This window comes from Anopheles moucheti, chromosome 2 (assembly GCF_943734755.1).
Source record: "Anopheles moucheti chromosome 2, idAnoMoucSN_F20_07, whole genome shotgun sequence".
Classification (NCBI taxonomy): Eukaryota; Metazoa; Arthropoda; class Insecta; order Diptera; family Culicidae; genus Anopheles; species Anopheles moucheti.
In genome coordinates this window covers 39,130,997-39,143,858 of record NC_069140.1, presented here as the reverse complement: position 1 = coordinate 39,143,858, position 12,862 = coordinate 39,130,997, and the positions used below count along the sequence as shown (strand labels likewise).

Genomic DNA, 12,862 nt, shown 5'->3' with positions numbered 1-12,862 from the left:
GAGCAAATAGATAACATAAAAATATGGAAAGGAACTTTGGAAGATGAAGAGTCATAGTGATGTTCATTAATTGCTTAAAATTCCTTAAAATTGTTACTTACATTTGTACTATAATTTTATAAATAAAGTCGGACATAAACATAGAAAGAAGTCTATTTCCTCAGTATAAGATTTAATATAAAATAACATTTCAAAACATGACAAGTTTCAATTTAATTAAGGAATTCAAAGTACGCTGAGACCTCACACACTCCACATAGAAACCAACCATTCCAGGAATGCTCCTACGTATTCTATCTATATGAGGTATCGTAAAACACGTCCGAATTCTGGGCTCAACGTGTTATTTATGGCGTGGCGCTCATCCCGTGGAGAGATCCCAATGCACAGTGCGAAACCTTTTGCATGGTGCGCGTCCTCCAGGCAACCGAAAGCTACATTGTCCAAAGGCGTAGGTATTCGTCCAGTATGTCGGCACATATTTTTACGACACGGTACAATACATCACATGGTCATAAAAACTTATCGAATCACTGCTGTGCGTAAATTATGCAAGCATACCAAAAAAGGCCAGTGCAACAGTGTGAAAAATTGTATCCTTTTGCTCGCCCACCTAAGATCCTTGAACAATGCGCGAAGGCGCGATTGCATTTCACAGTGCAGTTTACACCTTAGCGTAGAGTGCTGTAAAACACCTCCGTTCGGGGACTAATCTTACACCTTGCGTGGAAAAAAAAGTTTGGTTTTTTCATATAAAAAAACGCAATTTCACCGATAATTGTCTACACTTCAGATGATAAAAAGTTCGGCCTCGCAAAGTCGAAAAACTATTCCATTCCGTCAAAATGCTCCGTAAGGGATCGTGACAGGATACTTCAACTTTTTTGAGCAGTTTTTCATTTTTTTGCAAATCACGTACCATCGTTAATATTTCCGATGGCCTGGCATGGGGTGCCGTTTCTGGACGTTTCTGTGATGAGCTTCAGCGGGAAAGTTTAAAGGGAATCGTCCCCGAAAAGGTCTCAGATCTGAGCGGCACGGCATGATTGCACTGCTGATCGATCTTTGCCATTTGCTGGAAATGCGTGACCGATGTGTGTTGGTTGAAGTGTATGATTTGAAATCTTTGTAGATTTTTTTTCCGAAGAAAGGAAATTAAACCTCCATTAGCTATGGTAACGTGGTAAAACTTGTACATTACACCGGCTACTGGCTGCTACATTTCTGAAGCTTGCACACAATTTCCTGGCATGATTCTGCCAAATCTTTCACCTGCAACGATACACACTTACAGGTAATTGCATCATTTTCCTTTAAGTGCATTTGCCGAAAAGAACTTTAAATGGTACGATCAGATACCAGGCACTGTGGCTTCTCGGTAACCGGTGGTAATGATCCTTTTCCATCCTTGCCACTGTATGCTCAAAACAATGCATGAATGTTACACTGTACGTACAGGCAAGGCAGCCACTCCGCAAAAGTTGCACTCCGACAAAGAACGTCCATTTAATGTGCAGAAATCACGTTTTAATTACTATTTTCAACATTCGCTGGCAGGTCAATCGCACGCCGGGGCAAAAAGCAAAACGGAACCGTATCGGATCCATTTTTAAAAAGCCCCGACAAGTGCAACGGAAAATACCCTTGCGAAACGCGCCAGGGTTCTATTGCCAAACCCATCGATAAACATGATAAATGATCGTGCCTGGGAAGAAAGAAAGTGTAGAACGCTAACAGAAAACGCAGACGAACCAAATATCGACCTGTCCATTTAACGAAGGATAGCGCCAAGCAGGAAAAACTTTGCAAAAAAAAAGCAACAATCCACTTTCCCAGCAAATAGCCTATCCTTACGCCAACGCAACGCCACTGATCGTGTTGTGTATCGCCATGTACAAAGAGGAGACCCCGTAAAGGATGTCATGTTGTGTTTTTTTTTTCTGCTCGTTGCAACCGACAAACAATTGCTTTCCCATCGATGCGCATAGCGTTACCAGCCTGTTCGTCCTTTTGTGTCCCCGATCTGAGGGCTCTAGTGCTATGGGACGATCGACATGCACTTGTTTCACGCTACAATCCTGTCTCAGCAGGCATAAAAATAAAATGTGAAAAATGACTTCCAGTTAAACATTGTTTTCAGTGTCACACTCATTGTGAGCAAGTCCTGATTTTTTTGTCCTACATATAATGATAACACACAGCATTAACGAGGTATCGGAAAACTACACAAAGCGTAACCTGTCTCATGGGCTGGAGGGTTTAGTGGCGCCACAGATAATTGCTACGGTTCAAGAATTGCACAGCACAGAGAGAAGCTGTTAAATATGTAGCATAAATCCTTTGCCAAACGAGTGCAGTTTTGTGCAATACGGGTACCGCTTGTCACCTACCTGTGGTCCAATGGTTCACCGTCTTCATGCTGCTGTAGCCACTGGTTGGAGCCTTCGTCGTCTTTGGTGTTGCCGCCGACATTGGCATGATTTTGATAACGGTCGTCACCATTCGGAAGCTGCTCTAGGCGGGAAGCACATTTTGCAGACGGCGTCACGTTATTTTCTTCGCCTGGTACTCGCTGAAATTTGCCTTCTGCGAATGGAAAGTCAAGAGGCATTTTTGGAAATTATTAGGGAATTATTTGTAGTTGATTTTGTTGAAGGATTTTTTTTGTCTAAATAATTGTAGATATGTTTGCTATATGATATGTACGGTTAAGAAGTAAGGAGAAAAGACTTATTTCAAAAATTTAGGTACGATATACACAGTGAGATTAACTCCATGAATCTTATCCACATCAATCATAAATGTCTTGATAACGCACTGTCAAACACAAAAAAATTCTTTCATACTTTTTCAGCTGCTGAGCCTTATCTAGACCTACAGTTCCAATGCCTCAAAATTAATGTTATGAATCGAACGGTTTGATTCCATGAGGCTTAGTTATGGATCACAATTTCCAGGTTTGAGTTTACTATGATTTGTTGAAAATTCTTCATTTTTATATTAACTCATTCAGCCTTAAATAAGTGTAGTGCAATGAGTGAAAATAAATAATAAAATATCGTAATAGGGCAAACAATCACGAAATAAGCAATAAAGCAAAAAGCATTGAAAAAAATAAACAAATTACACCTGGCATTGAGAAAAGAAAACAAAAATATACATCAGAATGTTCACGAACGCTTCTTTTTGATGGATTCATTTACGTTTCCCGTTTGCCTCAAAAAATAATTCCAATTTCAATATTATGGTCAGGTTTGACCAGAGAAACCACAGGAAATTGAAAACTGAATTTAAAACCAACCCCTTATAGCAATGAGTTGTACTTTATTTACTGTGTTCCTTTTTGTCCAATAAAAGCAACATCTAAGAAATTTACCCGTTCTTTAACTGAGGTTTCATGTTTGAGGTTATTTAGTACGGAACAGGATGTAAGGGTCTTTCGCAAAGTGAACACTGCGATGAGGCAAATCGGTGATCTCTATCCGAAAAGTGTCTACTTCCGATTAAACAAACACACACATATACATCGAAGCTTGCAAACTTCCGTCTACATTGTAGGATGATGGGCCTCTGTCGGCGTACCGAAAGCGACAGGAAACGGAAGAAAACGCATCTTAAGCTGTAAGAATACATCTCGTTACCATCACTTTCGGTGTGCTCTTTTTGTGAGTATAAATTCAACCGACCCAACATTTACCTAAGGGCCAACCCTGAGGAAGTACACAGAAGAAGGAAGCAGAATATATTATATTCTAAGACACAGTCCTGCATACAATTAAAGCATGCCAAAAGACACTCGCTTCGATGTTTACCATTCCTCTAACCCGAGCACATTAAAATTGTGTAAAGCTGTACAGAAAAGCCCATTTTGGGACGGATTCAAGCTAAAACGCATGACGGAATGAAAGACAACCAAAGGACGACCTAGACATATGTTCATCATTTGTCCAACACGTGCTTCGTTGAAGTTGCGAAATTCGAACTACAATAAAGCAGCACTACTCACTTCAGCACACTTGACGGAACGTATCATAGTTCGGAAAGCTTTATAACTACGGACAGAAGAAGAAATCCTACCAGATAGTCTTACCGAACAACAATTGGAAGCTAAACAAATTAATACGTTTCCAAGATCGCTGCAAAAAACAAACGCAATTTGTGATCGCATTCCCTCTTCTCAAAGCAATAAGCGTAGGCACAAGCTACACGTGTCATAAAAACAGGCACCGAATATTTCTTAACTCGACCCAAAAGAGCCTCGCCCTCTCATTCGTGTGCACCATATTTCCATAAGAATTTGAACGTAGCTTCCGGTGAAACTGCTGCCGATCATGTTTGAACACGTGCGCAACGCTAGAATTATACAGTGCTTCCCCCCCATCGTCACCGTACAGACAATGCCTGTCGTCTAAGAACGGCCATCTCCCGCAGACAAGCCTCTTTCCTTTCGATCTTTAGGTTAGAAGAACACACCAACAAAAAGTACGTCCATTGTCTGTGGGTGTCCTTTGAACCGTGCAAATAACATTCGTGGTTCGTGTGTGCAATCGCGCACGAACCGCCTTTTGCAGGCAGGCACACATTACGTCGGTTGGGGTTTACGTGTCCGCCGTGTCTAAGGCCGACAGGAACTGCGCAGTGGTGAGCCACGGGTCAACATTACCAACATAGCTTCGAATCACATATCCGGCAAACGGAGTGATTTGATTCCTTGAACGAAAGAAAGAAAGCAACAATCAAACGCTCGGTAAAACATCCTCGCTCTCGAAACAAATCAAACCTTCCGCCCTGCTAACCGTCGAAAGTGGTCAAGAAAAACCGTTGAAAATGTTCGTAGCGACCGTTGCACCTGTTATGTCGGGCGGTGCCTTGCCCCGGGGTACGATCAGGTTCGTTTCGTTTTCCTTGGACGGGCGGGCACACTTCTTCACACTTCCGTGCACAATTCCGGTAAAGGCTATTTCCATTTTCTCCCCTCCGGAGTTCGGCTCGGAACAATGTTGGGGCAGGGAAAAGGCTAGGAAGAGATAGTTAGCCACAAACGTACACCGGGACAGTAACACAACATTATGTTTTGAGCGCAGTACAGCAAACGGTGGAGATCTGTTGCATTACAGAAAAAAACCAATAGAACGCGACGGTTCATCACCGTCGACGACAAATACAAAGTGTTCCCTTAGCCGGCCCAAGTGTCTAGGCATATTGCTTCCTTTCTCTAGCCCTCCTTCTTATGTAAAGTTTTGCTCACTGCATCGAACAATTATAGCAGCAGGTTCAACGTGAAACGAAGCAGCAAAAAGGCAACAGAATGCAAGCGCTTTTTTAACGCTTCGGCGACTCCAACTTCAACGGATGAGTGTGGACAAGTGTCTACAGGGTGGATCCATGATTTTAATCACTCGTCCTACTGCGTGCGATCAGCGGGTATCACGGGTGTAAGTGACCGTTAGAACGTAGTTGCGCAACACAGCAACATCACCAGAAATGTGTGAATGGAAATGTTTGGTACAGCTACAGAACTATATCGCTTTATCTATTCCTATAACCATGTAGTGCACATCGAATGTTATACATCGGCAAACAATCTATTTCACTTCCGGCTCGATCGGTATGGGTCCCTAGCATAAACCTCCAATAACCGCGCACCGCGTGAAGCAAATATTGACCTAACAGCATAACTCTGTCTCCACATTACGATTTCGGAAAACGTTAGAATTTGGAAGTTTTAATGTAAGCAGACACGGTGCGAACAAATATACTTGAAGGACAACAAATCTGATTACACTGTGCAAATATGATTGATCGAGAGTAGAGTGTGAGAAAGTTACACGTAGTACGCAAAACAGTCTTCGATGCGTGGAAAAAATGTCTTATAATATGGTGAGCGGTATAATATACGTCAGGCTAGAACAGTCAGCCCTGCAATTCAAACAACACATTCCAACAAATTATCAAAGTTAGAAAAATTCCGGGAACGGCATCTTGTCGTACAATTAAAATTCTTCGTCCTATCTAATCTATACAAATGAGATGAAATAGCGACATCAAACCTTTCCGACCATTTGCCGGATCGGATCGGAGTAACAACCGCTACGGTTATGCGGTACAGTCATCGAAAAGCGTTATATTTTTTTTTATTCACCCCGTTTCTGGTTCATTTCTACCGTTCATCTTGAGCATCAATCACAGTAAATGGGTAAAAAAAGCCCCATCACAACGTCTAGTCGTATCGTCCAGCACACAGTACAAACTCGTCAAACTGGACTGGGCCAGGGTTTTGTTTGAGGAAACCCATTGCGAAGCATTCGTAACTGTCCTCACCATCGAGTCCGGTGCGATGCGGTATCCATCCTAGGAGAAATACTTAAGAAATGCATCAGCAAACAGAAGATGTCACGTCACGGCAAAGGTCAATATGATCGCTTAATCAAAACTAGTTCATGGCAGATGCGTGCTGTTCCGAGATCCGACTCCGGCTGGACCATCAACACTGGACGGTTGAATTATCCGTGGCAAATCTAATAAGACACTGCATTGTTCGCCAGACGGCGCCTGCATGTCCCTTTTCGCTGGTACGTGTAAAAACAATGACCGGGGCATTACAACCCCAAACGATGACCATCTCGGAACCGAGTGCACGTCCAAACAAACAAGCTGAAGAACCAGTTAACCTCTTCCCCAGCACGGAAGTGTACCGTGGCAATCGAAAAGGTTGGTTTGGTTCAGTGCCGGCCAGCAAGTACGCGGGCACGTTTAGACTATTCCCTTATCAACGCTCATCGAGATGCATTTTTTTTATCTCCCAGGATTACGCAATCTACCAAAACTCCGTGTGCGACATTACATCTTTGGACGTACTTGCCACAGCAGCTGTGGTCCTCACCGTTCACCATCAGCCTAGGTTTGAAGTTGCTTCCCTCGCTCCTAAAACAAACAAGATCGAACGACATCAACAGGATATAAGGACGGTATGATAATTTTAATTTCAAATCCTTAATTTATGCATCATCCCGTTCCCGGGGGCCAAACGATCGCACAAGAAGGAGGAGGCTTGTGAGGTTTTCCCAGCAACAGGAAAAACCGGGCACGAGCACACCAAAGCCGGAAAGTGGAAGTCCTCCCCAATCGTTGAGGGATTTTTTGTCTCGAATTTATTCTATTTTTTTTGCAAAACATAGTTCCGTTTTTTTATTTTAATTATGAATTTCGAAACCGAGCTACTTTTACCGTCAACCACACCAGTCATTTGGTTGTGGAAAGGCACCAAAGAAAAAAACCACCCAGTTGTGAGGCAAGCCGTGATTAATCTTTTGTCAACGGTTCCCAAAAGCTGGCGCCTTTCCGAAACTGGTATCATCAAATTGTCAACTATCACCGGTCTGCTGTAAAGTTTTCCTTTCGATCCCACTGTTTTTTTTTTTTTTTTGTTTCTTTCGTACCCAGCGCCATTAATGTGCTCAACATTTCTCATGCATAAAATAGTCACATTTTAAATTCAGAAAAAAGAATCACACACATATCCATTCCTTTAAAAGGAAAAAAAATGATACCCTCAGCAAACCGTTCGCATCCCAGAAAAACACACCACACCGTATAGTCGATTTCATTATGCACAAAAGTCGGTGGTGACAAAACAATTTTCCTTCCGGGTGCTGCCTTCATGTCATGCGGGAAAATCTAAACACGCACACGTGAAGAGGCTTGTGCAGCGTTTCCTTTGAATGGTCTAGCGTTAATTTCAATAATGCATGCACAAGACGACTGTTGCATCGTGGCTCAGGGCTCGGTATCATAAACGTTTTTTTTTGTCTACCACATTGCAAGCTCCCTGCGCTAGATGCCGTTGATAATGTTATCAATCATTACTTTAAGCACACACATTTTTTTGTAATCGCTCTGCGCTAAGAATATGTTCCACTCCAAGGCGGAACAAAATGGCTTTGCATTAAAGCGCGGTTTTGCTTCCAGAGAAATCGCGGGAAGAACCACTGCAGGCGGGTTGCGATAAAACGTTCCAAAACCCAAACGACACTGGCACCCCCTGTAAGACCATTTCAAAGCATTTCTCGCGTAAGAGATATTACTCTAGCAAAGCGCGCGATCTTCACAACAATTTGAAAAAAAAAAACTGCTAGGGGTGCGCCACAATGCTACCGGGAGGGTAACGGAACAGATCGACATCCACGTTGCCTTCTTTGCATTGCCTTCCTCGAGGACGGAAGTTCACGGAATCCCTGAGTACACGCGGGAAATCTAATGCATCAGGGGTAGCGCATTTTTTGTTCACCTTCTTGTCACTCACCAAGGGCAGCGGCGCTTGCCTTTGTTGCCTGAACAGTGCATAAACAATCTTACTTTACGATATTACATTTTTTTCCCCCAATCGTAATCACATTCGCAGGCAAACTGGCAAACCGTAAATCCAAAAAATTCAATCCCAAAACTAAACTGTTGCCTTCCCATACGCAACGGCGTGCTGGTTTATTTTTTTATTGTTGCTGCCAGCAGCAAAAACACACACACAGCGCAAATCGGGTGCTGTTTTTAATTCCATTAAATTGAGCGTCTTTCTTTTTTTTCTGTAAATAATTATACTTCTGATTGCAACTCCCGTAACATTGTTGCACCCATAAATCCTACGCCGTGGTATTGGGGGGAGCCAATCCTTTTTGTACTGAGCCGCGCAGTACATACGGCTGCAATCTGCGAAAAACCATTGCACCACCATCGTCAGGGCGAAGGTTGCCAATGGTAATGCGAAAAATTCGCGCCAAAAATAATGTCCGATTGCCGAAGGTTATCAGCGCGGTACTTGCGGTAAGGTTGCACTCTGCTAACGGTCGCCTACGGTGCATGGATTAGAAAAACACGACCGCAACAACAACAGACGATCTATCGTTTTTGATAAGCAAAAGCAATTGCTTACCACCGGGGTCCCTGTCTGCACCCTTCGCAAGGAAGGGGGATGTTAATGAACAGCTTATGAATGGGACCGGCGATCGTACCGCCACATCTTGCTTATCAGCGAACCGTGAGCGAATGGCTAGTGATCGACGTTAAACCACTCTCCACTCTTTCGCGCGTTTCCACAATCAATGCAGACGAATTTCCGTTAGAATTGACCTACAAACGGTGCCGGTAAACAGTCTAGAATTTGTGCTAATCTTTTCGCCGGCCGGCGTCAGCCAAGCAGCCGGGTGCTGATAAAGAAAAATGGCAATGATGTCACTCACGATCCATACCGCCCATCTGCGTATTTGGCGATATAAAAGGAAGTAAGATAGTTGCCGATGTGCGTAAAGTGTTACACCTTGTGATCAATAAGGTCACGGTAGTATTAGTACTTACACGTGACTGGATATAGCTGTCACGTATGTAGCCGACAATTGCAGTCATATTAAAGCTATGAACCCATGTTCGTTGGTTGGGACTTTTGAGATTCGTAACAAAATCACCTGAAGGGCTCAAAGGTTACATTTTTATTTTAATAATAGTAGAAAATATATTAACTATGTAAGTTTGAAACAAATATGAATCAGAGAAAATAAAAATTATCTCGCCAATCCGCATATTTTATGCCAATCGACGAATTTGGGTTATAATATCCAAAGGACAACAGGTTTACGATAAGGTTTGCTTTTCATTTTACATTAAATGGTTAAAACAATCCGACTTTATAGCTTTATAGAATCATAAAAATTGCCTGTTAAGCTTAAACATTAAACTGATACAATGATAATACGACTCCAGTACTATCTGTAGGATGCAATTAGGAATTGAAATTTATAGTCCAGTCAATTGGGATCATATTGAGATTCCGATGGTCGATAGATCTGAGATTGGTTGGGTTTGTTATACAGAAGATGTCATTGATTCATGCTTTAACTCTTTTATTAGGGAATACTATTTTATTGGCAGATGTAGGGCTAGTATTAGTGCGAATTCTCAGCACAGAGAACAAAGTTCAAAATGTAAAAATACACGTTGCATTCTCTATGCTATATTTAATTAAACATTATTTCCCATCTCGTCCGGCATTCATGGCACCTGCTGTTCAGCATATTATACCTCAATATTGAAAAGAAATCTTGCGAATGTATCTCCAAATGCAATTTATGCCTTTCTGGAAGTGTGGCATTATAGTCCCTAATCAATTTTAGATGCACCAAGGCCTAATTAAGCATATTTTTATTTTGGCAATTGATCTTAAAACAATGTAAAATTTTAATAATTTCATTATTGTTATTCAAGTACGCTACCACGTATTATTTGAACAAAATATATGAATTGCTTGATTTACTATCAAACTTCATCGCCAAATGTCAATATTCCCATACAAAGCTCGGCAAATACTTTTTGAGCTCATCGCATGCAGTTATTTGAATCGTTTGCACCCGAACCACTAACGTCTTATCTGATAGCAAACGTTTGAAATGTTGGATCAATATGAACATGTACAACCGTACACAAAAACCCAACGGTAAGCTACTCGCATTACACGTTTTTTTCCAACCCCGGAACGTTTCCTTTTTCTTCACATCAAACAAAAAGGAAGACTTATTGCACCTTCAGACAATGAAACAAACCGTTTCGGCTCGCGGAAAGGACGAGGTGTGAAAACCAGAGAGGGGCCTTTTCAACAGTAATCAAATAAAATATACAGCATATTCATATTTCAATCACTGCGCGATCCTTTCCAATTCAACCGAAAATATACATATACTTCCATTCACGCATGACAGATTCACTTAACGCCCTGTCCAGCATAGAAAATGGTGGCGAGAGTCCGGTGCTACCTTTCCGCAACGCTAGATGCACGGCCACACTCTGACCATGCGCAAGAGCGCAAGCCTCGCCTAATAGACCATCGAAACAGCAACAACAGATACTGCCGCGAGTCAAGTAGGTTCACATTTCCTAGGACGGGGATGCACTTCAACAGATGCGCAACCCGATGACCACTTTCTGACCAGTAATATTCTCCCGAACATGCCCGCAGCAACCCAAAGGGTCAGGCCGTTTAATTATGCATTAATTTTCGCGGTCCGCGAGCACTGACCGTACCTGCACCGTAGGAAGATGGCCGGTTTGCCCTAAAGCCTTACGTTGTCCGTATTGTCCGGATGCATTACATGCGATCTTTCGCGGGTAAATAAATCGTAAAGCAGGAACAAAAAACAATACACACCAGCGAAGAATGGCTTAGCGTAATGTGAAGAAAAGGGCAAGATAACGCCGGTCAAGACGCCGGCAAACAATGGAAGAAAGTTCGTTTGTTTTACGCTTGAGGGCACCGCGGTTCCATCGGCTAACCCTTCTTGGCCCGGTTACCACCGGACGATCGACTGTCCATGCTGCTGATCAGACATTACCGTAAAACCCTAGATTGAAGTGGCCAGTCAAGGGGTTTGGACTAAGGGCCGGGCCACCTATCCTAGCATCCCATCCTGTCCAGCACTTCACCAGGCGAAAAAACCCGGTAAGGGTCACTGACTTACACCGACGTTACGCTGACCTTTCACTGATGTCCCGCAGCCTTAATCTTTTCCCCCTGACCAGCCGAGGAGGTTGATCACCCTTTTTGGACCTCGCGAGTTCCGCGGTCAGTTTTCCCGCGCCATTACCCGGGTACAGGGCCGAGGCATTGTTCCTCAAGATTACGGTTTATTTTGATTAGCAATAAAAATAAATCACAGCTCCCGGGTCTTACAAAAAAAAGGGTAATCTGCCGGAAGGAGAACCTCTCGTGGGACCCGCGAACCTCGCGAGACCCATCACACGCGAACAGCGTGGCGATCCAGCTGCCCATGTTCTAGGGAGCCAAAAAGGGTTTTTGCATCTTAACGAAGGGCACTGGTGCTTAGCGAGGCACATATCATTTGAAGTCCTCTTCGCGGACAGTTCCCAGGTAATTTAGGTTGGACCATTGTGATGCCGAGAGTACTCGACAAATTTCGCGTCACCGTTAGTATCTCTGGTGCGGCAACATATCCTTTCAGCGTCCAGCTGCAGACGCTCGTTTGCCCACCCATATCTTCAACCCTCCCGGAATGCAACTTGTATAATTTATGTGTTATCTCATTCCGCACGCTCATCATCTTGGTGACGTTGATGGCCGCTGTACCGCTGTAGTAAATCCTCGTCCTCAGAAGTTACCGTTTTTCCCTTTACGACAGCGCGCATAATCGTTCGAAGCAAATCGGCTAAGACAACGAGCCTAATTGTACGAAGTAATCCAAAACAATCTCTTCCGCTCTCGCTTGCACACCCAAGGAACTCCACGTAGGACGTACGCTTGGAGAAATGCTTGGTCAAGAAACTGTTCGGTTCCGATTCACTGTTGGGATCTAATAAAAATGAAAATTCGCTCCGTAACGGTTCCTCAAATTGCCGTTGGCTTTCCCTTTCGGGATGATTTTGTGTTTTTTTTTTGCCTTCTTGGGTGCGTTTGTTGGTTGGGATGCAGTTTCTTCTTGTTTTCTTCTTTCACGTTCCGTCCTGTAAAAATCCCTACCTTTAGGAGCCTTATTCCTTAGTTCAGCGACCTGTACCTTCTCAGGTAAACGAACCCAAACTGAAGCTCAAATTCGTTCACCTCAGGAGTCGCGTAGACACAACAGACACACACACACACAATCACGAAACAGGATCCCCGATTGACGTTTGATAAATCATTGATCCTGATGATCATCCCTCCGCAAGATTCCCCTAAAGGAGGACCGCACAACTTCTCGTTGCGAAGCCTCGTCCCGGTTCCCGGGCACCAAAAACCAAGAAATTAATGTCCTATTCACTTCATCAATAGCAACAGAAAGGATCGTCCCATCCGCGCGGCAAACGCTATCATTCTACGGTGCAGGAT

At 43.2% G+C, this 12,862-nt stretch overlaps 1 protein-coding gene across 1 annotated transcript in view; it reads right to left on the bottom strand.

The window, feature by feature from the left end:
• LOC128309953 (M-phase inducer phosphatase-like) overlaps nt 1-12,862 on the bottom strand; it is a 107,957-nt gene that overhangs the window by 82,457 nt on the left and 12,638 nt on the right. The window contains exon 2 of the mRNA XM_053046469.1: nt 2,391-2,586. Within this exon, the coding sequence (XP_052902429.1) occupies nt 2,391-2,586 (196 nt within the window). The remainder of the gene's footprint in view (nt 1-2,390; nt 2,587-12,862) is intronic.